General features: G+C 40.0%; 1 protein-coding gene across 1 annotated transcript in view; it reads right to left on the bottom strand.

Moving 5' to 3' along the window:
* The window catches only part of KPNA4 (karyopherin subunit alpha 4), a 52587-nt gene extending 37905 nt beyond the window's left edge, over positions 1-14682 (bottom strand). The window contains exon 1 of the mRNA XM_024124292.3: positions 14440-14682. Within this exon, the coding sequence (XP_023980060.1) occupies positions 14440-14508 (69 nt within the window). The 5' untranslated portion in view covers positions 14509-14682. The remainder of the gene's footprint in view (positions 1-14439) is intronic.
* Positions 14683-24245: the final 9563 nt, after the last annotated feature.

Below are 24245 nucleotides of genomic sequence, written 5' to 3' on the forward strand. Positions count from 1 at the left end.
GCATCTGGAGCCTGTGCTCCACAACAAGAGAGGCCGCGATAGCGAGAGGCCCGTGCACCGCGAGGAAGAGTGGCCCCTGCTTGCCACAACTAGAGAAAGCCCTTGCACAGAAACGAAGACCCAACACAGCAAAAATAAATTAATAAACTCCTACCCACAACATCTTAAAAAACAAAACAAAACAGAATCATTCCAGCTGCTGTGTTGGGAATACAACATAACTGTAGTAATCCAGATAAGAGATAATAGTTTGGAGCAGAGTGATAGCAGAGGAGATAATGAGATGCAGATTCTGAAGACTGATATATTCTGAAGACTGAATCTACAAAATTTGCTAATTAATGGGCTAGATAAGACTGTGAAAGAGAGAAAATAATGAGGAATGGAAGGTTTTTGGTCCAAGTTAAGTGAAAGATGGAACTACCATTTACTGAGATGGGGCAGACTGAATGATGAGCAGGTTTGGGGAGTAATATGACTTTTGAACATCCTAAGCTTAATATACTTATAATGAATCAAAATGAGTCAAGAAGTCAGTTTGAGCCTAGGTTTCAAGGAAGAGGTTAGGACTAAAAATAGCAACTTAGAAAGCTGGCTGTGTATAAATCGTATTTAAAAGCAGGTGATTTGATAAGATTATCTACAGAGTGAGCATAACTTCAGGCACTTTAAATATTAAGGGGCAGAGGACTAAGAAGGAACAGTCAGTGAGACAGAAGGCAATAGGAATCTGTGCAAATCTGGAATCAAGTGAAAAAAAATTACTTTTCAAGGAAGCATACATAATTAACTATGTCAAATGGTACTAATAGGTCAAATAAAATGAGGACTGAGAACCATCAGATTACTGTATATTTACTTTATAATTTAATATGGCTTGTCATCACAGAAACAATACCCCCACCCCAAATCTACTATGAATTCTGGTCTGTTCCTGTTACCATTTATTCCCATCCCTGGACACTTAATAAGATGAAAAATACCACCCAAGACTCAAAGCTTCTAACACACATGTTATTTACTGTGCTACAGTACTGTACCTGAATAAGTTACAGAACCAAAGGTGAGCTCTGGTATCTACATAACACAGATTTCTCCAAATGAAAACAAACCCCACTCTCTAGTCCTTCCTTGTTCTCTTAAGCCACTCTGCAAGCAGTCTTATTTCTGACTAGGTCGTATATTTCAGGCCAAGACTAAATTTGTGTAAATAATGGTTCCCCCTCCATCAATGCAGTCAATGAAGTAGACTACATTTTAACACATATATTCCCAAATTAACCACTTCTATAAGTATGAAATTATTTTTTTAAAATGTCAAATATACAAAAAAGTAGAGAAAATCATAAGATACTAATCTTTTTTTTTTTAAAGTTGCATTTGATTTCCACATTTACTTAAGTGCCACTTATCTGCCAGGCTCTGTGACGAGAATTAAGAATAGTGACGAAATCAAATTCCATTTATACGAAATGTCCAGGATAGGCAAATCCAAAGAGACAAAGTTGATTAGTGGTTGCCAAGGCCTTGGGACAAGGGGCACATGGGGACTGGCTGCTAATAGGTATAGGGCTTTTTGTGGTGAAGAATATGATCTGGAATTGGATGGTGGTGATTGATGTGCAACTTTGTGAATATACTAAATTAAGAATAGAGTGGTATACAAAATAGACAAGGTTCATACTCTCAGGGAGCTTATAGTCTGATGGGAGAATTTAACATTGAGTAAATACACTAACAAATTATGATACGTATTCTTAAGGAAAGCAACAGGGGGATTTAACTTTCAACTAGCCTGTTCAGGGATGGCGTCTAAGTAAATGATATTGAAGATTCAAAAGATGAGAAATAACCAGGCAGGCAAAGGAAAGGGGATGAAGATAAAGGAAGTGGGAAGGGCATTCTGACAGAGCAGCATGTGTGAAAGGCCTGAAGAGAGGGCTATTAGAGTGTTAGAGTTAGAGGAATTAAAAGAAGATGAGTGAGAGCACAGTTAAAGGAGATAAGTGAGAGAGGTAGGAGAAGGAGACAGGGACCAGATTCGGCAAGGCCTTAAAGGTCTCAGTAAGGAGTTTGAAAGCTAAATGTGGTGGCATGCAACTGAAGCAGAGGAGGAGCGTTGATATGATTTACTTATTTTTTAAAAGAACCACACTGGTTATTTTATGAATTAAAGCAGAGCAATAGCAGAAATAAGGCAACCACTGTAGAAATGAGGTAATAATGATTTGCCCCAGATTTTAACAATGAGTACAAAGCGAACAGAAAAGTAAGAATGGAGTGACATTGACTAAATAACGTCATACTTACAACCTTATCATAAAGAAATTTCTCTTTCCAGGGATGTTGTTGCAAAGCCAGCAAAGGATGTTACTTATGTGACAACCCCCTTCCCCACACCACAGCTGACTGGTGGAGGAGGTGAAGGGGAAAAGCCAATCCGTAAGCAGGCCAGCAGTATAAACAATATGCCTCAGTTTGGGCAGAGCTTATCAGCATAAACAGATTCTCTCAGTAATTCAACACAAAAATTATATAAAGACTAAGAGAGTCAGTACCCAGGAAAAATAAAATTTAGTAGCTGAATTAGTGGCTGGCAGAGCAGTAGACCAAAGATCCATGAATTCCTACCAAGATACTCCTACCTGAAATATCTGGGATAATGTGAGAACTGGTTCCTTAATGTTCCTAACACCCCACCCTTATTTGACATAGTCTGAATAAGGGTGTTCCTTGCATTCTCTCTCTCTCTCTCTCTTTCTTTTTTTGGCCGCATAGTGCGGCTTGTGGGATCTTAATTCCCCGACCAGGGACTGAACCCAGGCCCCTCAGCAGTGAAAGCGCCGAGTCCTAACCACTGGACCGCCAGGGAAGTCCCTATTCCTTGCATTTTTAAAAGCTTAATCAAAGAAAGTATCCACTAAAGTGGAATTTTAATTTTACAGAAATTGAGGCTAAAAAAATTATTATAAAGCTTTCCTGATGGCATATAGCTCATGAGATGCAATCCTAGGTCTTCTCATTCTAAAAATCAACTTTTTCCACAAATCTTAAGGGAAGAGTTACTGGATGCCAAACATTCAGGATATCCTTTCCTTTCAAATTTAAGGTATGTTATTTATTATAAATTTGAGTTTAGGAAAGAAAGATAAGGGATCTACTACAACACTAGCTCACAGTGGTTAAATATCACCACAGGGTCAGTTTAGAGCAGGGATCTGAGAAATCTTGACCTTCTAGAATGTAAAACTATGAGAATAGGAATTTAGCCTGTGTTATTCATTGCTCTAGCCTCACTGCTTACCTCAGACACAGAAACTGAGTAATTACTTGCTGAACAAATGAATTCAATACAGGGAAGGGTAGATGAAAAGTGAGTGAAAAAGAGCTGCCAAGAGTTCACCTGTGACCCTTAGGTAGTAGAAAGTTGCCAAAAGCCCTACTTATTTCTCTTAATTAAGCTACAACTTTAGTGAGATATAATTCACATACTACACAATTCACTCATTTAAAGTGTAAAATTCTGTGGTTTTTAGTATATTCACAAAGTTGCACATCAATCACCACCATCCAATTCCAGGTCATATTCTTCACCACAAAAAGCCCTATACCTATTAGCAGCCAGTCCCCCTGTGCCCCTTGTCCCAAGGCCTTGGCAACCACTAATCAACTTTGTCTCTTTGGATTTGCCTATCCTGGACATTTCGTATAAATGGAATTACAGAATATGTGAACTTTTGTGACTGGCTTCTTAGCATTTTTTCAAGGTTCATCCATGTAGTAGCATGTAGCAGTACTTCATTCCTTTTTATGGTAGAATAATATTCCACTGTATGCATATCCAGGTTTTGTTTATCAATTCATCAGTTGATGGACATTTGGGTTGTTTCCATGTTTTGCCTATTATAGATAATGCTACTATGAACATTCATGTACAAGTTTTTGTGCAGACACTTGTTTTAAATTCTTTTGGGTTTTATACCTAGGAGTGGAACTGCTGGGTCACATGTTAACCCTTTAACTTTTTAAGGAACTGCCAAACTGCATTCCAAAGTGGCTGCACCATTTTACATTCTCATCAGCCATGTATGAGGGTTCCACTTTCTCCACATCCTCATCAACACCTGTTATTGTCTATCTTTTTGCTTACAGCTATGCTAGTAGGTGTGAAGTGGTATCTCATTATGGTTTTCAGCTTAATGACTAAGGCTGTTGGGTCATACTTTTTGTTTACTGGTCCTAAATAAGCTTTGTCATAATTTAAAGATAATACCATTTTAAAGCTGGAGAACAAAAGGGAATTGGGAAAAATTATTCAAGACATTAAGAGAAAAAAGTGTGAAAACTCTGATATAAGACGTTTGAGAAAACAGTTGATCAACAGTGAACTCAATTCTGTAGCTATACCTGTGAACACCTCTACATAATAGTCAAAGGCAAAATAAGAAACCGTTCTACATCTGTACTGGATGGTAGTATTTTATAATTTTGTCTTCAATAGGCTTTTTCTTCCGTTCTTTTTACTCTAACAGACAGACCCCTCATTCTTCTGAGAAATCTGTGGTTTAAGTGGAGGTACCAACACCCTCCCCCAACAAAAGCACCCCCCACACACACACAGCTGGCCTATGGCACATGACTTTGTGCTAGCCAATCACAGAACCACATTCCTCTGCCAACAGTGATTAATTCAGGCGTAAGTATGCAATCAAATCTTGATCAATCAGAGTCCTCCCTAGACTTTGAACTTACTGGGTTATAAGAGCCAGATTCCCCCACTTTGCTTTAACTAATTTGAGCTAGGTTTCTGTTCCCCAAAACAAAACTGTATAATATTAAAAAATCAGCTCTTTCAGCCTAAAGCTATCAGACCTAACTTTTAATATCAACATTATGGAAAAAGAGTTTATGGTATTTAAAGCCACTATTCTAAACAAAGACAGAAAATATTGGGTTTCATAATTACTAAAGAACCAAGAGTAATGTAACAATTATCCAAAAATCTTAAGACTTTATTTTGCTTTTTTCTTTTCTGGACCCGCAACAGCTGAAAGTGGCTAAAGAGGAACAGGGGAATAGGCAGGATGGGTGGCAAAAAGGTTAGGATCATTTAATACAACCAGGTAGAGACTAGCTGTAGGGCCTTCAGGATACAACTACTGTAACTAAATTCACATAACACTTACTTTAAGGAACCATACATGCTGTAAAAACTGAAACAAGTATTAAGATACTGGGCAACTAAAGCTTTCATTTAAAGAACTAGAAACTGAGACAGAACATAATTTGATTTCTAATATTACAAATATGTCTATCACCAAATTATGAAACACCACATTATCTTAGGATTCTGACTTTTGTTAATACAAATTTAAAGAAATTTCAGGTTTGCCAAAATACACCATTATTGAAAATGTAATTTACATTAAGTTCAATGTAAATTAAATTTAGGGTAAAAGTGATAGCTAATCATATTTTGTCCTAACAGTAAATAAACAGTAACAGAAAACAGTTTAGCATTGTAAATAATCAAGCTAATCTTGTAGTACCAGTAAATGTCTATGGCCTTAAACCATTTTTCATTACGTGTACCATATAGTGTGAATTAGAGATATTTTCTGGTTAAATTTACAGTCTTACGGGATAACAGTTACAAAATCTTCATAAAGTATTTACTAACCTACTTACAACACAGGATTAGAGAAATGAAGTCAGAAACCAGTAATTTTGGGACAATTTGGTTAAGCGTGCAGGAGAAAGTAGGCTTTCACCTGAGTGCTAATGAAGGGAAAAATAAGCCTTCTCCAATTCATGTGATGTGATTTGAATTATGGTGCACAGTGGTACAAAAGGAACTGCAAACAAAATGTTAATCTGACAGGGAACACAGGGGGTTATCTGGATGTAATGTATGATGAAGCAAGTTGGTAGAAATAAAAACAGCCACCATTCACTCTACCTGCACTATATGCCAAGCACTATTAAGCATTTAAGTAATTTAAAGAGATTAAGTTAACTTCCATAACTATTAAACAGAGGAACTAGGGTTCAAATCCAGGTGTGACTCCATAGTCCATGTTATTTAACTGTGATACTATAAAGCCTTTCAAGAGTCTTTTATTAATTAAAAGTGACAATCACCTATAACAGAAGCAACAATAGTAACACAGACAGTGATTCTCAAAGTGTGGTCAGTGGGCCCCTGTGGGGAAACTGAGACCTTTTCAGAGGGTCCACAAGGTCAAAACTATTTTCTTAAATTACTACTATTAATTTTTTTTTATTATGTTAACATTTGCACTGTACTGCGCTACAGTGGGTAAAGCCGCTGGTGCTTTAGCATGAATTAAGGCAATGTCACCAAACTGTAATAATAGTCATTGTGTTTCAGTTAAAAAGAAGCCTGTTCACTGAAGAATGTCCTTGATGAGGGGCTTCCCTGGTGGCGTAGTGGTTAAGAATCCTCCTGCCAATGCAGGGGACACCGGTTCTAGCCCTGGTCCGGGAAGATCCCACATCCCACGAAGCAACTAAGCCCGTGCGCCACAACTACTGAGCCTGTGCTCTAGAGCCCGCGTGCCACAACTACTGAGCGTGCGTGCCACAACTACTGAAGCTCATGCACCTAGAGCCCGTGCTCCACAACAAGAGAAGTCACTGCAATGAGAATCCTGCACACCGCAACGAAGAGTAGCTGCTGCTCACTGCAACTAGAGAAAGCCTGTGCACAGCAACAAAGACCCAACGCAGCCAAAAATAAATAAATGAGCCTGTGCTCCGCAACGGGAGAGGCCACAACAGAGGAAGGCCCGCGTACCGCAAAAAAAAAAAAAAAAAAAAAAAAAAAAAAAAAAAAACACAGCCTTTTCTTTCTAAAATTTTGTGATAAAATGGGGATTACACATAAACCATTTCTACAGCATACCCCCTTCTGCAGTAGGATGACTGTTTCAGGAAAAAGTATTTGTGGGACTGTTTGAATTGCTAATTGAACTAGCCACTTTTTTCATGGAACATCACTTTTACTTGAAAGAACAACTGAGAGACAAATTATGGCTATTCAGAAAGTGTCTGGCAGATGTTTTCACAAAAATGAGCAAAGTGAACTTATGGCTTCAAGGAAAACAACTTAAAGTATTTCTTGCTAATGACAAAATTTGAGCTTTCAAGTGAAGATAAGAATTTTGGAAAACCTGTATCTACCACTCTGAGCTTGACAGATTACCAATATTTAAGATTTTTCTGATGAGCTACGTGGCAATGCTAATAATTGTGAATTTTCATTGTAAAATAAAATGTGTCAGCATTTGGAAGATCTACACAACTCAGTGAACTAATATTTTCCAAACGACCAATTCATGATGTTACAAAATCAGGCATGTCCAAGTGCAAGACAGACCAATGGATTTTAATGTAACAAAGTAAGAAAAGTTTACTAATATGGCTTCAGATTCCACATTGCAACTAACTTTTAAGAAAGTGTTATTTCTGGAATTTTGGCATATATGGTATGATATGGTACATCAAAGAATAATTTCCTTAATTATCTGAAAAGGCTATTAAACGTTCCTCCCTTTTCCAACTGCCTACTGTGTGAAATTGGATGTTCTTCATATACTTCAACCAAAAGAACATACCAAAGACTGAATTCAGAAATAGATATGAGGGGGCTTCCCTGGTGGCGCAGTGGTTAAGAATCTGCCTGCCAATGCAGGGGACACGGGTTCGAGCCCTGGTCCGGGTAGATCCCACATGCCGCTGAGCAACTAAGCCCGTGCGCCACAACTACTGAAGCCCATGTGTCACAACTACTGAAGCCCATGTGCCACGACTACTGAAGCCTGCGCACCTGGAGCCTGTGCTCCGCAACAGGAGAAGCCACCGTAATGAGAAGCCCTCGCACTGCAACGAAGAGTAGCCTCTGCTCGCGGGAACTAGAGAAAGCCCGTGCACAGCAACAGAAGACCCAACACAGCCAAAAAATAAATAAATAAGTGAAATAAATCTTTAAAAAAAGAAAAAAAAAGAAACAGATATGAGAATTCATCTATCTTTACTTGAGCCAAACATTAAAGAGACTCAAAAAAATGTTAAACATGACCATTCTTCTCACCAAATTTTTTGGGTTTTGAAAAATGTTATCTTCGGTTAGAAATTTATGTTTATATAAAACAGCTTTGGGACCGCCCTGGTAACGCAGTGGTTAAGAATCATCTGCCAATGCAGGGGACACAGGTTCGAGCCCTGATCCGGGAAGATCCCACATGCCGTGGTACAATTAAGCCCGTGCACCACAACTACTGAGTCTGTGGTCTAGAGCTCGCAAGCCACAACTACTGAGCCCATGTGCCACAACTACTGAAGCCTGTGTGCCTAGAGCCCATGCTCCACAACGAGAAGCCACCGCAATGAGAAGCCCGCGCACCGCAACAAAGAGTAGCCCCTACTTGCTGCAACTAGAGAAAGCCCGCACACACAGCAACGAAGACCCAAAGCAGCCAAAAATAAATAAATAAATTTATTTTTTTAAAAACAGCTTTATTAGTGTTATTTTTGAGTTAATATTTTTTAAAATTCTTACTTTTAGTTTCTAAAATGGTAAAAATTGATATTAATAGAAACTCCCAAATAAAGTTTTTTTTTTTAATTTTTAAAAATACATTTATTTGTTTATTTTTGGCTGCACTGCGTCTTCGTTACTGCACGTGGGCTTTCTCTAGTTGCAGCCAGCAGGGGCTACTCTTCGTTGTGGTGCATGGGCTTCTCATTACGATGGCTTCTCTTGTTGCGGAGCACGGGCTCTAGGCATGCCGGCTTCAGTAGTTGTGGCACGCAGGCTCAGTAGTTGTGGCGCACAGGCTTTGTTGCTCCGCGGCATGTGGGATCTTCCGGGACCAGGGCTCAAACCCGTGTCCCCTGCATCAGCAGGTGGACTCTTAACCACTGCGCCACCAGGGAAGTCCCCCTAATAAAGCTTTTTGGGGGTCCTTATTTTTAACCGCATAAATGGGTCTTGAGCCCCAAAGCTCTGAACATTTCTGAACTAAGACCATAACAAGCACGTATATATTGTCCTTATTTAGTAGGTGCCAATATAAAGATTGTTTTCATTTTATCTGTGGAAGAAAGGAGTCTCCCTCATCCCTGTCTTATTAAACCTAAATGGAAAGCACAGTAAGTAAATAGATTGTGTTCTCTAGTTTAAAGTCCACAAATAAAACACAATTTCCAAAAAGATCTTACTGAATGCCTATTATACCCCATGTACTGTGCTAGGTGCTTTCACATATAGCCTTTTAATCAACTTTGAGATCTGTATTAAGGCTGAGAGAAGTTAAAGGGAGGTAATATAGTACAGTACAAATAGTACTGACTTCACTTTAACATTCCTGAGTTAAGACCATTCCCTTGAATGTTATGCTATTATGCCACTTAACTCTAGAATTTTTTTCTTTACATAATAATTCCTACTTACATGACTGAGAGAAATGAGAATACAATTAAAAGCAGATACGGTAGATGCTCAAGAAGTTAGTTCCCTTTAATCAGACTTCTGCTCTGTTCCAAAACTAAACCGGTGAGTATCACAATCATTGTTCAAGGTTAGATTTGACAAGCTCTCATTTCACCATTATAGGACTCAAGTAGATGAATGCTGCTCCAGTAAACATTTAAAAATATCTTAAGGACCCACAACCACTATCAGATATAAGAGATCAATGTTTAAAAATTACCTACACATTTTTCCTAAAGTTGTTTCATTCTTTTAAAGCTAAATCACTCCTACAACTCTTCCCAATCTTTTTATATTCATATTTGACATAATAGTCTCTATGAAAAATGACATTGTGATATCTCTAAGAAAATTATCAATGAAGCAATTCTGAAATTGGTTGCCTTATAAACTAGGAAAGCTGAAAGGAAGCACAAAAACAATTATTTAATTCCCAACTATATTTCTATCAGATATTTCATATTGTCACATGCTTGGACTATTAAATGAAAAATTAGACAGTGGTTATTTTAAGTATAGTAAATATGTTCCAAGATTTGTGATGAGAGAGGTCAGCCTCTAAAAGTTAACGAGACTTAATAGCTTAACAGTGTCTTTCACTCTGTACAGTTTAACAAATCACCAAGGCCATTTCTAAACAATAAAACAGCTGATCAATTTATTAAACTCTTGCCAACCAAGCAACTATTTTTTCCTGAAGTTCAAGGTGACTTCATATTTGATGCTGTGTGGACAATGACAAGTTTCCAATTATGCAGCATTTTAGTATTCTTTTATTTTTAGGGTAAGTATTTTTCTTAAAGTAGTGTTTTTATAAGATCTAATTATTTTTCTAACATAACTTATGCTCTATTCAATCCTGGATAACCTCAGAACTTCTATAAAAATCATGCAGGTTTATTAGAAAGTTTATAAGAGAATTCCCCCTCTACTTTTAAAACATAAGCTAGATGAGATTAATTTGCTTTATTCTGACACATTTTTTAATTTGAAATTTGGTCACTACCTATTTCCTGTGTTGCATTGTGCATACCCTCGCTATGGTTACTATCTCAAACTAATAACGATGATCCTCTACCACACTGCACAAAAGAAATCACACCCTGAATGTCATCTGACAGTTCCTACAAGTTATTTTAAATGGATACTGACATATAACTTCTTTAATGCTTTTATCTTTCAAGAAGTTAGCATGACCATATTTTGGAGGAGCCAGAATGGTAGAATGTAACACAGGAATAACTATCAGACTGAAGGCTATGTAATCAGTTTCAATTCCAACACTTAGAAATTCTGACTTTACAAGGGTCACTAATTCCCTGGGCCCAAACTGCCCTTCAATGAGCAATTACATCTCTCTATATTAAAAATGTTCCCATTAATTTTAAGTTCAACATAACTTATATATGCACACAGAGAAAAAACAGAGCCAACTGCAAATAAGGGAGTTAGAGAATCAATTCCACTGAATCCTATTAAATCTCCTTCCTCCCCCTAAGGAAAGCTGAAGGTGATAAAGGCTCAGAGAATTGCCAGGCATCTTCCTAACATTAACCTATTAATCTTCACAACACTCATGAAGCAGATGTCAAGGACCTCTAGTTTTACAGATGAAAGAACCCTAAGACTAACTGATTCTCCCAAAGTCACACACAGTTAGAGATTAGATTAAACTAAACTCTTAAGACTCTGTACTCATCATAATTTGGAATCAAACAATGTTAGATCAAACCAAAAAATGTTATAATTATCTCATGATATCCTCTATATCCGTGCTGTCGAATAAGGTAGCCACCAGCCATATGCAGCTATTAAGAACCTGAAATGTAGCTAGCCCAAACTGAGATATGCTGTAGTGTAAAAGACAGACCAGATTTTGAAGACTAGTATGAAAAGAAGAACATGAAACATCTCATTAAATTTTTTTACACTGATTACATATTGAAATGGTATTTTGGATATACCGGATTAAATAAAATTCATTGCACAGCACTGGTCCATACTTCTTTTCAAAGACCTTCCAATGAAACATGTCACTGTTAAGACCAATCAAAAAGCAGTATTTTCTTAGAATTTGTTGTAGCACAATACAGAAACCATATTTTGAGGGGGGGAGGAAATGGGCATAATTAGTATTTTGAGGGACACAGGCATATATGTAATGAATAAATACACAAAATAGGCCTTCTAGTGTTCTCTAAGGATAATAAAAGATGTTTCTATCTCATTGCAGGCATATGTGACAGAATAAATCACAAGTGAGGAGAGAGTATGACTTTCCCTTAAAGTCATATTCCATTTCCTTATGTGGAAATGTGAAAATATTCATATTCCTAATGCACACACAGTGTTATCAAAGTCACAAGGATGCCCATAAGGCACAATGAACTTCTCAAAAAAATTTTACCTAATGTGTATTTATAATTATTTTTTTAAAAGTCACATATCATAATATTGTTCTAATATAGAATCAATACAATCTTATTTTGACTAAAATAATAAGAGATACACAGTAAGGGGAAACATCAATTCAAAAAATAAGGATCACCTGAAAATAGTTTGGCAACTCCACATAAAGTTACCGTATGTGTTTTGTGACCACCTAGAGGGGTGGGAAAGGGAGGGTGGGAGAGAGACAAAAGAGGGAGGGGATATAGGGATATATGTATACATATAGCTGATTCACTTTGTTATACAGCAGAAACTAACACAAAATTGTAAAGCAATTATACTCCAATAAAGATGTTTAATAAATAAATAAATAAAGTTACCATATGACCCAGTAATACCACACCTAGGTGTATAAGCAAACAGAATTGAAGACGCAGGTCTACACAAAAATGTGTAGATGAATGTTCAGAGCAGCATTATGCGTAATAGTTAAAAAGTGGAAACAATGCAAAAGTCTATCAAATGATGAATGAATAAACAAAATGTAGTATATCCACACACTGGAATATTCAGCTATAAAAAGGAATGAAGCACTAATACATTCTGGTTACAGAGTGTATGAACCTTGAAAACATTATGCTACCTAAAAGAAGCAAGTCACAAAAGATCACATATTGTATAACTCCATTTATATGAAATATCCAGAATAGCCATATCTAAAAGGACAAAGAGTGACTGCTAGTGAGTTTGGGTTTCTTTTGGGAGTGATGAAAATGTCCTAAGACTGACTGTGCTGATGGTTGCACAACTATGTGAAAACACCAAACGCCACTTCAAATGAGTGAACTGTATGGTATTTGAATTACATCTCAGTGAAGATGTTAAAAAAAAAAAAAAAAAAAGTGCAGCCAGAAATGTAGAGGGGAAAAGGATCAGAAGGATTGTCAAGTATTTAATTGCTATTTCTCTGGATGTGTGTAACTTTGTGGTATTTATGTTTTTAGGTTTTGTAATTTGTGATTTTTTTCCCTCATTTTAAATATTAATACTGGTCAAAAACACTTTTAATCACATCATTACACAACTAGGTAAATTTAATAAAAATCGTAAGTTCCACATTTAAATGGCAATTTCTATAGCATATGAATTATCTCAATAAAGATGCTGAAATTTCACTTCAACTAGGAAATAGTCCCTCAAACTAGGAAACCCACTAAGACAGCACCAACTGCCTTGGAAAGTAAATGGCTTTGTGGAAAGTCCAAAAGACAGTTACTATCTCAGTCAAGCAAATGCTCAAAGTTCAGAAACAGATGATGGGAATTTGAAGATCTCAGTATAAAAAAGTACAAAGAAACAACATAAAAAATACTACTTGATCACTTTCTCTTAAAAGCTAACCTCCTGATTCAGATGCAGAATGGAAAACAAAAACAAACAAAAACCCCTATTTACCTAGACGCCTAAACCTGAAGGGAAGAAGTCTTCTATTAAAAATCTGTGATGTGGGTGTGTGCTTAACCCACACACCTTATGTAGCCTAAAAACCTCAGGAGCAGCTGTTACTTAAGATAATGAAGGTTGCTTTTCACCCTTTCAAATAATAAAATGTGATGGTGCCACTCCACGGCCCACCCCATCCCCCGCTACCACCACCACCGGCAGGTGGAGGGAAAGGATACTGCAGACTAGAGGATGACAGCTTTGTATAACCCTTTGGACTCTATATGTAAGAATGCAGCTGGTGGTCTCTCAGGAGGGGGTAGAGAGATTTGTGAACAAGCTGAAATAAGGGTTATCCTTTGCCTGGAAGAGGGCACACCGTGAGCCACATCTTCAATCAACTATATCCATAGTAAAACACAGGCCGCTGGAAGGCACTGTTAGCATCACCAGGATGGGCTCTCACGCCGGGGGTGTTTTTTTCAACGGAGAAGTTGACTCCTGTAGTTTGGATACTGCGGGGAGGCAGGGGTAAAGCGGGAGTCGGGAAGACCAGAGAAAATGCCTTTAAGTGGAGACGACTCGGGCCTCGCTGAGGAAGTTCCGAGACCCACTCGGTCGCCACACGTTAGTCCCGTCGCCACACGTTAGTCCCCCCTCCACCTCCCATCGCCCTCCTGCCCGCGGCGCCCGACGTCGGTGTGGGAGCGAGAGCCGGAATCTCCGCCGCTACCGGGATGGGGGCCGCAGCCCGGCCCGGGCAGCACGGCACGCGCACGCCTCCTCCGCACTCGCCGCGCCCGGCCTCCCCGCCGCGCGGCCCAGCCCCTCGCACCCGAGCCGGGCCGGCTCCTCGGGGCAGGCCTAGGCCGCGCCGGCGGTACCCCGGCACCTCACTCCCCGGCAGAGGCGGACCAGGCCCAACACAAACTTCCCGGCGCGTTAGCACAGGCGTCACGGACGGGCCGGCCCCCAGCGCCATTCCCCCGCGGCCCGGCGGCGGCTCCCGCCCCTACTCCCCACACTCCGAGTCCCGGCGTAGAACGACCCGAGGCCCACGGCCCCCACCCCTCCGGTGCCCCCAAGTTTACCTCCAAGTCGCGGCCTTTGTTCTTGAAATTCTTGAGCCGTTGGTTGTCCAGTTTCTCGTTGTCCGCCATGGCCGGGCCGGTGACTCCTTCCCCCGCCCGGGCCCCGCGGGATCCGCCCCAACCACCACGCCGCACCGACACTCCCAGGAACCGGGCCGCCGCCTGAGCTGCTGTGCCCGCCGCGGCGTCGCTTCCTTCCTCCTCTCACCTGCCTCCGCCGCGGTCTTCTCCTCCTCTCCCCGCCCGTTTCCCCCCCCCCCCGCCCTAACCCCAGCGCGACCGCAGCTCCGGCTAAGACAACTGCGGGGCCGGGCGGCGGCAACGGCGGCGGAATGTGCTGCCGGCTGCGAGGGGGAGGAAGCCTCGATCTGAAGGCCCCGGCGCCGCGGCCACGCCCATCGCCGCCAGCCCAGCTCGCCGATTGGCCAACCAGACTCCGGTGCGTTCAACCAATCAGAAAGAACGATGGAGAGCGGGGGCGGAAGAGCGAACGGAAAGGGGAAGCGGGCGACGCTGGGAGGAAGGGGCCAGGGCCAGGGCCTGGCCCCGGAGGGGAGGGGCGCGGCAGGGGCAGAGCCGGGAGGGACCACGTGCCCCCGGAGCAAGGGGGAGGAAGCGAAAGAGAATTAGAGGCGGGAAGAGGAAGGAGACGCCAGGGAACGAGTTGGTTTGCTCGTGTACGGCCCACCCCAGACGTCTGGGGTCCGGGGTCGAAGCCCACTTAAAGTACGTTCTTTTCTTCTTCGGTGAGCCTTCTCTTCCAGAGCATTCTTTGCGAGCTCCGCTGGCTTTACAGGAAGTGGGATCTGCGCCTCTGCTCCATCCCGGGTCGGGACAACCCTCCTCTCAACCGAGCTCCCTACCCTGGCAGGGGTGTCTGCTGTCTGGGGGCCCGGCTTCGGGGCCTGGACTGGAAGGAGTGACGTGCGTTCGGGAGGCGCAGCGGAAAGCGGGAGGGACAGTTGGTGGAAAAGGCAAAGGACGTTTTAGACGAATCTGATTCATCCTCTCTAAACAAGTCCCGCAACAGGTGGGAACTTGGGAAGCGCTGATGATCCTGTGACGATAACCACCCCCTGGATATTTCGTCTTAGAAAGTTAAAAGAGCTTCTCGGCCACAAAGTACTAACTTATGGAAGGCGGGGACCGTGGCACCTGGCACAGGAAATGTAATATTGTAACTCTGTTGAGAAAGGAAATGAGTTCCAAAGATATACATCTCTACCAGAAATGTTATTACCAGAGGCAGAAATAACACAAGCTACAAAAGACGTACTAAAATGGTTTAGAAAGCGAGAGAAGGAAATAGTTTAAAAATATATTTAAATCCAACTAATAGCTCCTCAAATATGCAGGAGCAGTTGGGGTCGGAAGGAAAGCGGGGTGTTTAGAAGCCTTGGGTGTGTTTAAATTTGGCGAGTTAGGGGGAAGAGACCCTTATTCCAACTACTTTGGGAACTTTTACACCTGGTCCCTCCCACTTCCTTACCGGTATATTTTTTGGGGTAGAACGTGCAAAGATAAAACGTTTAAAATAAGTATAATACCTTTAAAGTCCTCAATACTTTGTATGCTTTGAGCTGCCTAGGCAAACAGAAGCTGCACCTGGAAATAATTCACACTGAACGTTCACTTGAATGTAAATTCAGTGCCGATTCTAAGTTTAAAATGATGTTCATTATAAATCTTTATTCCCCAAAGAATCATTTAATTGAAGTAACATTGCACACTGTAGCACTGATATCTTCAAAGTGAGGATAAGAAAATTCAGTTTAGAATACCGTACTCCTAAAAGAAGGGTGTGATCACAGTTATCCACTAAGAGAGATGCAATACAAACCGGAAATAACCACAACTTGTAATTTCGGTTTTTAATATTTGTTTAATGTCTGTCTAAGGTCTCTCTCCCTCTCTACACAATAAGCTCTCTGAAGTCAAGGGCCATATTTGTTTTTTTTCTCTATGTACCCGACACCTAGTACTTGGCATGGTAGTGTGCACTCAGTGACTATAAAAGGCAGGACCTGAATCTAAGCTGCTGTGAGGGTATGTTTCATAAGTTAAAAGACAAGCTAACACTGCTTGATTAAAAATGTTGACTGAGTTAGTACAGCTTCTAATCTACACTGGGTTCCTTCTAATAATTCTTAATTTGGTATCATGCTCACTCCAGGGTTAAAGTTCAGGGGGTAGATCAGACATAGGCTTCAGGGCAACCCCCCCTACATGTTTAGAAGGAGTCGTGACACACTTTTCTAAAACGAACAATTGTCCTTAATTATAATGCTTAGGTGGTCTGTTTGCTGGCCTAAATTTTTCATTTGAAATTATCACTACCCATTGCCACTCACTTTACATGTTTAGTGTCTGTACCTCCAGTTCTTTCCAGATAGGAGATACAAAATTTATATAAAAGGAGTACATTTTTTTTCCCGGGAGTTGGTAATAGATCTAAATGCAGATCGACAATCTAATTGGCAAGATATGGTAGCTCTTAGTTAGGAGGTGTCAGAAATTTAATTTGCTGAACTAAGGAAATAGTAATATGCAGCCATTAATACCATTTCAACACAGACTATTTAACAATTTTTTGTGTGTATTATGAAATATATTTATAACCAAACACTGTAAGACTTATACATGAGACCTACTTTAAACAGGATATTCAATAGCAGGTACGTAATATCCTGACTTATTATTTTGGTATAAGAAAAGTCTAAAATATTATGGAGATACTAGCTTTCAATGTGTCATGAAATTCTCTTAGAGTCACTTTCTGAATAAAGAAATTTATTTCTTTATTTTCTTTATTTATTTCTCTGTTCTGCAGCAGAGACTTGTGAGAGGATTTGTGAAGCTTTATACAGGGGTTTAGCTGATCAAATGTAATTTCAAAAATAATTATAATTGATCATTATTTCATTTAAGCAGTTTGGAGTATTCTCATGATACATACATTAACTTGAAGATTGTGGGATCCCTCTTTAATCTAGAATATGGATCTTACAGTTTGTGTTACTGTTTGGGGAATTATGAGTGATTTCTTGAGCAAAACTCTAGGCAGTATTTACTGGAACAAGAAGCAGTTTTATGTGTTGCTAAATCTTAACTAAAGTGTAATTTCTATTTTTTTATAGTTGAGTGGTGCTCTTTTTTTTCTTTTTAGAGAGAAAAAAACATTGGACCTTTGTTAATATGCTTTTATTTTCTTAGGAAAACAGAACTGATCAGGTAGTGGAGGACTTTAGTTATTCCTCTTCATTGCCAGGATTTTTCAGACTTTTGAGGAGCCTGGAAAAAATTACTTCTTATTTTGACTCAAGTCCCGGAATGGTAAGAGATTAAAAGCATAGCTGTTGATAATAATCTGACTGAGAGAGATGAGCCACCAGTTTTTCTTTTAACTTGGTTTTTTTTTTAAGCTTAGTTTTGACTAATTAATTGGAGAAATAATCATAATTCATGTGTACAAATCATTGATTATTGGTAAATATCTATTTGTATTGCCACCAGGCAAACATCCATAGATTTTTTAAAACTTTTTTCACTTGCTTTTTTTTTAATTTTTAAAATTTATTTATTTATTTATTTTTGGCTGCGTCGGGTCTTTGTTGCTGTGCGCGGGCTTTCTCTAGTTGCGGCAAGCGGGGCCTACCCTTAATTGTGGTGTGCGGGCTTCTCAATGTGGTGGCCTCTCTTTGTTACGGAGCACGGGCTCTAGGCGCATGGGCTTCAGTAGTTGTGGGTCGCGGGCTCTAGAGCACAGGCTCAGTAGTTGTGGCACATGGGCTTTAGTAGTTGTGGCTCAAGGTCTCAGTAGTTGTGGCTCACGGGCTCTAGAGCACAGTCTCAGTAGTTGTGGCGCACAGGCTTAGTTGCTCCACGGCATGTGGGATCCTCCTGGACCAGGGCACAAACCTGTGTCCCATGCATTGGCAGGCGGATTCTTAACCACTGTGCCACCAGGGAAGCCTCCTTCACTTGCTTTGTATTTGGACCTAAATATTGAAAAAAATGAAAGGTTACGTATTCTCTTCATTTTTAATTTTTAAAAAGTAAACAGCACAGAAGGAGCCACTTAAACCAAATAGCCGAGGAGACTGATCATATGACTTAGAGCAGTGTTTCTCAAAGAGAGAGTTCCCCAGATCTAGATGTTAGTAAGTATGCCTTAAAACAAAACAAACGAACACAAAAACTTTCCTTGGTCTAACAAGTTTAGAACTTGGTGGGTGCGGGGAGTGGTAACTTTGAGACAGTGTTAAGCAGAACACCATTTGGAAACTTGAAATCAGTGAATCGAGAAGAGTCACTATCCCTCTTCAATTTAAAAATTTTGTATTAATAGCACCAGTTTGTAAGTATAGTGACTTACAAATGGGTGGTATTTCAAAAGTTTGCTTGAAGATTAGTTCTCTGAAATGTGTGCATTAAAGCATGGTCATGACCAGTGAGTAGGTGTTCAAGTTAACCCACAAGGGCTTATTTAATCTATAAAGTACTTATATGAATGTCATAGAACCTAGTGACAATATGTGGCAATAGTTCTATGAGGAAAATGCTGTATTTGGAGTTACAGCTTTGGCTGGGAGGAGCACTTTTCTTGTCTTTGCCACCATGCACCAGGAACTGTGCTAGGTGAGGAAGTGACAAAGTACAGTGTTCCTTACGTGTAAAATTCCATGTATCAGAGATTCTGCAAATTCATATCTTACCTAATGTTATGGGAACCTGGGCTAGCTCTCACTAGTCAGGCTCCCATGGCTTCCAGTAGCCCAAACTGGTAAAGAGGAATGTTAGGATTCTAGGGGCTGAGAAATAAGGAACTGGGCCCAACCTCTTGCCCCAGTAGTTCTCACTTCAGGCAAGCTCCCTACCCCTATCTTTTTTTTTTTCTTCTTTACTTTTTATTTTAATAATTACAGATTCACAGGCATTTCCAAAAAAAAAAAATGTACAATGAGGTTCTATATATCCTTTACTCAGCTCCATCTCCTCCCATGGTAGCATCTTGAGTAATTATAGTACACTATCAAAACCAGAAAATTGATGTTGATATAATCCATTAGAGCTTATTCATAGGGGACAGGAGTCATTAGCATGTAAAGACTATATGAAAGTATCAGGGGGTGCCTATATACTGGAGCCTCTTATAGCCCTATGCTTGTTGAGAATTTTATAATGACAACAATAATAATTGCTACTGGGAATTCCCTGGTGGTCCAGTGTTTAGGACTTGGCACTTTCATTGCCAAGGGCCCAGGTTGGGGAACTAAGATTCCATAAGCCGTGCAGCGAGGCCAAAAAATTTTTTTAAATAGTAATAATAATAATAATTGTACCAAATATTTAATATCTACAATATTCTAGGTCTAGGTGTTCTATCTTTGTGATATATTTTATTATTATCATTGTTGTTATTTGTATTTCTATTATTATAAACATAATTATTGAGCAATTATGGGGCAGGCAGTCTTCTAAGCCATTGATAATATTGACTCATTGAATCCTCACAACAACCCTATGAAGAAAGTATATTATTACTCACTTTACAGATGAGAAATCTGAAACACAGGTTTAGTAATTTTCCCAAGATCACACAGTCAATAGAAGAGCTGGCATTTGAACTGGGTCTGACACCAGAGTCAGCACTCCTGATTACCATCTAGGTACATAGACTTCAGAGTTCATAGTAACCTCTCAAGGTAGATATTATTGTTTCCATTTTCTATGTGAGGAACCTGAGGTTCAGAAAGGCTAAGCAACTCGCTCAAGATCCTATAAAACTAACAAGTACTGGAGCCCCAGTATGATTCCAGGCCTGACCAGCTGCAAACCCCCACTATTTATAGTTGGCCATTGTTATGGACTGAATGTTTGTGCCCCTGCAAAATTCATATGTTGAAACCTCATCCCCAGTGTGATAGTGTTTGGAGGTGGGCCTTTGGGGGTGATCAGGTCATAAGGAATGGGATTAGTTCCCCTATAAAAGAGGCCCCAGGGAGCTCTCTCATCCCTTCCGCCAAATGAGATTACAGTGAGAAGACTATGGTCTATGAGGAAGCAGCTTCTCACTAGACACTGAATTGGCCATCACCTTGATCTTGGACTTCCCAGCTTCCAGAACTGTGAGAAATAAATTTCTGTTGTTTATAAGCCACCCAGTCTATGACATTTTGTTATAGCAGCCTGAACAGACAAAAAAAAATTTTGCCTCCCTGGTTTTTTGGTTTTTTTTTTTGGCCTCAGATTAAACCCAGGCCCTCAGCAGTGAAAGCACAGAGTCCTAACCACTAGATTACCAGGGAATTCCCACCTCGCTGGTTTTTAACAAAAATCTCTTCCAGACCACAATGATATTGTGATTTTAAAAATATATATTTGGTCTTCCTCCACAGTTTTGGCACATAATTCCTAAAACCTTTGTACTTTCCTAAGCAATAAGGGTTATAGAGATACCGTTCCTTCTCAGCTTCTGAAATAGCTCCAGAATGAAATGGGTATCCTTTCAACCACCTCTGAGTTTATGTTAATATGATGACTTTTGGAAAGCTCCTAAGGATAGGGACCTCTGGTGAGGGGAGAGGGACTGGAGTTTGAATCAGTGGCCCATAAAGCCTCCATAAAAACCCAAAATCAACTGGTTTGAAGAGCTTCCATGTTGGTGAATACATGGAGGTGCTGAGAGGGAAGCGAGCCTAGGCAGGGCATGGAAGCTGAGCCTTTTCCCCATACTGAGCCCTGTGCATCTCTTCCACCTGGCTGTTCCTGAGTTATATTCTTTTATAATAAACTGGCAATCCAGTAAGTAAACTGTTTTCTTGAGTTCTGTGAGCTGCTCTAGCAAATTAATCAAGCCCCAGGAGGGGGTTATATGAACGCCCAATTTACTGCTTATAGGTCAGAAGCACAGGTAACAACTTGAACTTGCAACTGGTGACTGATGTCAGGGGGTGGGGCTCAGTCCCACAAGACTTTAACCTGCTGGATCTGACACTGTCTCCAGGTAGTGTCAGAACTCAGTTTAAATGCAGGTCTCCCAGCTGGTGTGGCAGAATTGTTTGGTGTGGGAAAAAAAATCACACATTTGGTAATCCGAAGTGAGAGTAATGCTGTGAGTCGACAGAAAACAGAAGAGTATTTTTTTCCAAAACAGGCTCAAAAGAGGTCTAAGTCTGAAATGCCTGAAGCAGTGGTTGTCAAACCTTAGAGTGTTTTAGAACCACTTGCAAGACTTAAAACCCCAACTGGTGGACTCCATCCGCAGAGTTTGTGATTCAGTAGGTCTGGGATAGCATCTAAAGATTTGAATTTCTAACAAGTGCTCACTTGATGCTGCTTGTACCGGCTCCTGGAACATACTTTGAGAACTACTAGATCTGGCCTGCCATCCCATTTAAGGTGGTTTCAGCCTAAGGTAAGGATAGAGTTAAATAAGTATAATTAAGCATCACAGTAATAGATGATGATATGTCATGTAAATTTTCAAAGTACTGCAAATATAAAATATCGGTTACATGACTCTTACTCGAAAAATGTACCACATAATTAATGTTTCAAGGATAGAATTTACAGGTCAGTAATATCCAATTCTATTTTACTTTCTGAATAGATTGATGCAATACTTTCCTGGGTCCCCCTTCTGCCTCCAGTTTTTCCCTTGAGTTTTCTTGAATACCATTGATGACATTCTTCTAAAAGACTAGCTCCATTGAGCCTGTAAAGTCTATTCTGAGTTCCTTGTTGTTAGGTTAAATCTCATATCCTCTGCCACTTGCCTAGCTCCTTGAAGGCTCAGGCCTGTCCCAGTTCTTGAGTCAGTCTGCAAAGAGGCAGAGCATGTCTCCATTAACTGTTCTTCCTCGACTCCTGAATTCTAGCCTGTTTGCCAGGTTTTCCTCTATCGCCACCTCCTTGGGGCCACACCCTCGCAGGTCCAGTCAGGAATGGGTTCTCCTGCCACATCTTGACTGGTCTCCTAGAACGGTCTCTGATACCAACAAACAAAACAGAAATGCAGAGTTAATTTTATTTTTAGTCACCCTGTTCAAGGGGATTCCTTCACAATCAAAACAATGAAAAAGGGAAAACTTGTTAATTCTTAATCCTTTCTCATTTCTCTTAATGGTGCTACTCAGTTTCTTGAGCTGAAAACATTAAGTGTTTTTTGTTTTTTTTTTTTCAGTATGCGGGCCTCTCGCTGTTGTGGCCTCTCCCGTTGCGGAGCACAGGCTCCGGACACGCAGACTCAGCGGCCATGGCTCACGGGCCCAGCCGCTCCGCGGCATGTGGGATCTTCCCGGCCCGGGGCACGAACCCATGTCCCCTGCATTGGCAGGCGGATTCTCAACCACTGTGCAACCAGGGAAGCCCCATTAAGTGTTATTGATTCTTCCTCCTTTTCTCCTGCCATTCCATGTCCAATCAAGAACAGATGGTATTGAATTAATAGGATATCTTCATGGTGTCTCTCTCATTTGCCTCCTTTCCCATCTCCCTGTGACCATCTTCTGCTCTGTTCAAGACCTGTAAGAATTGTTTCATATTCATAATGTCTCAGAGTTGGAAAAGAGCACACGTGTTAACTAGTTCAACCACCTACTTTGTGCTTGAATTCTCACTTCAACATTCTCATCAAGAGCAACACATTCATGAATGGGGAATTCAATATTTCTTAAATCATAACCCATTCAGTCTTCAGAGGATATCATTAGAAATTTCTTCATGTCAAACACGTGTGTATATAATATCATTTAAAAGAAAAAGTCATTGTAATATTTAAGATCAAAGCAGTTAAATATCTATAGACAAAAAAAGGGCAGATGCATTAATGGAGCTCTTTTTTTTTTTTAATTTGTGAAAATGATAGATTCCCACCTTCAGTAATGTCTTACACCTGGATTATGGGTCCTTTTTTGAAATTTGAGAATAGTAGTGCTAGTCAGATAGGTGAAAATTAATTCTCATGAATACGAGTGATTTTAATAACTTTAATGAAGACAGAACTGATGCCCTAAAACAACTGACTGCCTTGGAGAATCACATATAAGTAGAACTCTGATGTATTTATTAGTTGTTTTTCTCTATTACTGAGCATAAATTAGGTGTGACACATGGTACCATGTATACACATATAATTCTAGAAAATGAATTTAAAAATAGTACAAGATTGAACACATTCAAGACATAGAAATTAGCCTTGAAATATATAACTCCTCATAGGGTTTATCAGCTTTCTGTTTATAGTTCTGTCACTATGTTATACAAAACCCTGAAGCCTCTTGGAGAACTTCTCTAATAGTTTCAACAAATTTTCCAGATGCCTACAGAGTCAAAGGTCTGGAACTCCTGGTGTGTCAGTTAGACTTAGTTACCTTATGATGGACTTCAAAATAAAATCTTTAACAAATCTTTTAATGTTTTTCTCACCTCTTCCCTACTTGGTTGAACCCTGGAAATCCTTGTCCTTTCACCTACATGCTTATCCCAACACTCACTCATTAGGCCCTATAAAAACTATTGAGAATCAGGGCCTGGTTAGTGTTAGACCATCTTATTTAAAGCCTGTTAGATAGTAGAATGTCTTATCCTCTTGCCTTTTTGGCTACATCCGTAGGATCTGCCTGATCAAACCCTGATGTTCTACATAGCAGAACATAAGCTACCATGCTGATCCCAAATTAGACTTCCCAGGTTTTTAGTTCTACTTATAAAGAGAAGTATCAGAGGAGCATTTAGCTTGTAGACAGTCAACTAATGACTAGCAATACTATAATTTGGTTAATTCAAGTCTATCCCATTAGAGG

The sequence above is a fragment of the Physeter macrocephalus genome, chromosome 1, assembly GCF_002837175.3.
Source record: "Physeter macrocephalus isolate SW-GA chromosome 1, ASM283717v5, whole genome shotgun sequence".
Classification (NCBI taxonomy): domain Eukaryota; kingdom Metazoa; phylum Chordata; class Mammalia; order Artiodactyla; family Physeteridae; genus Physeter; species Physeter macrocephalus.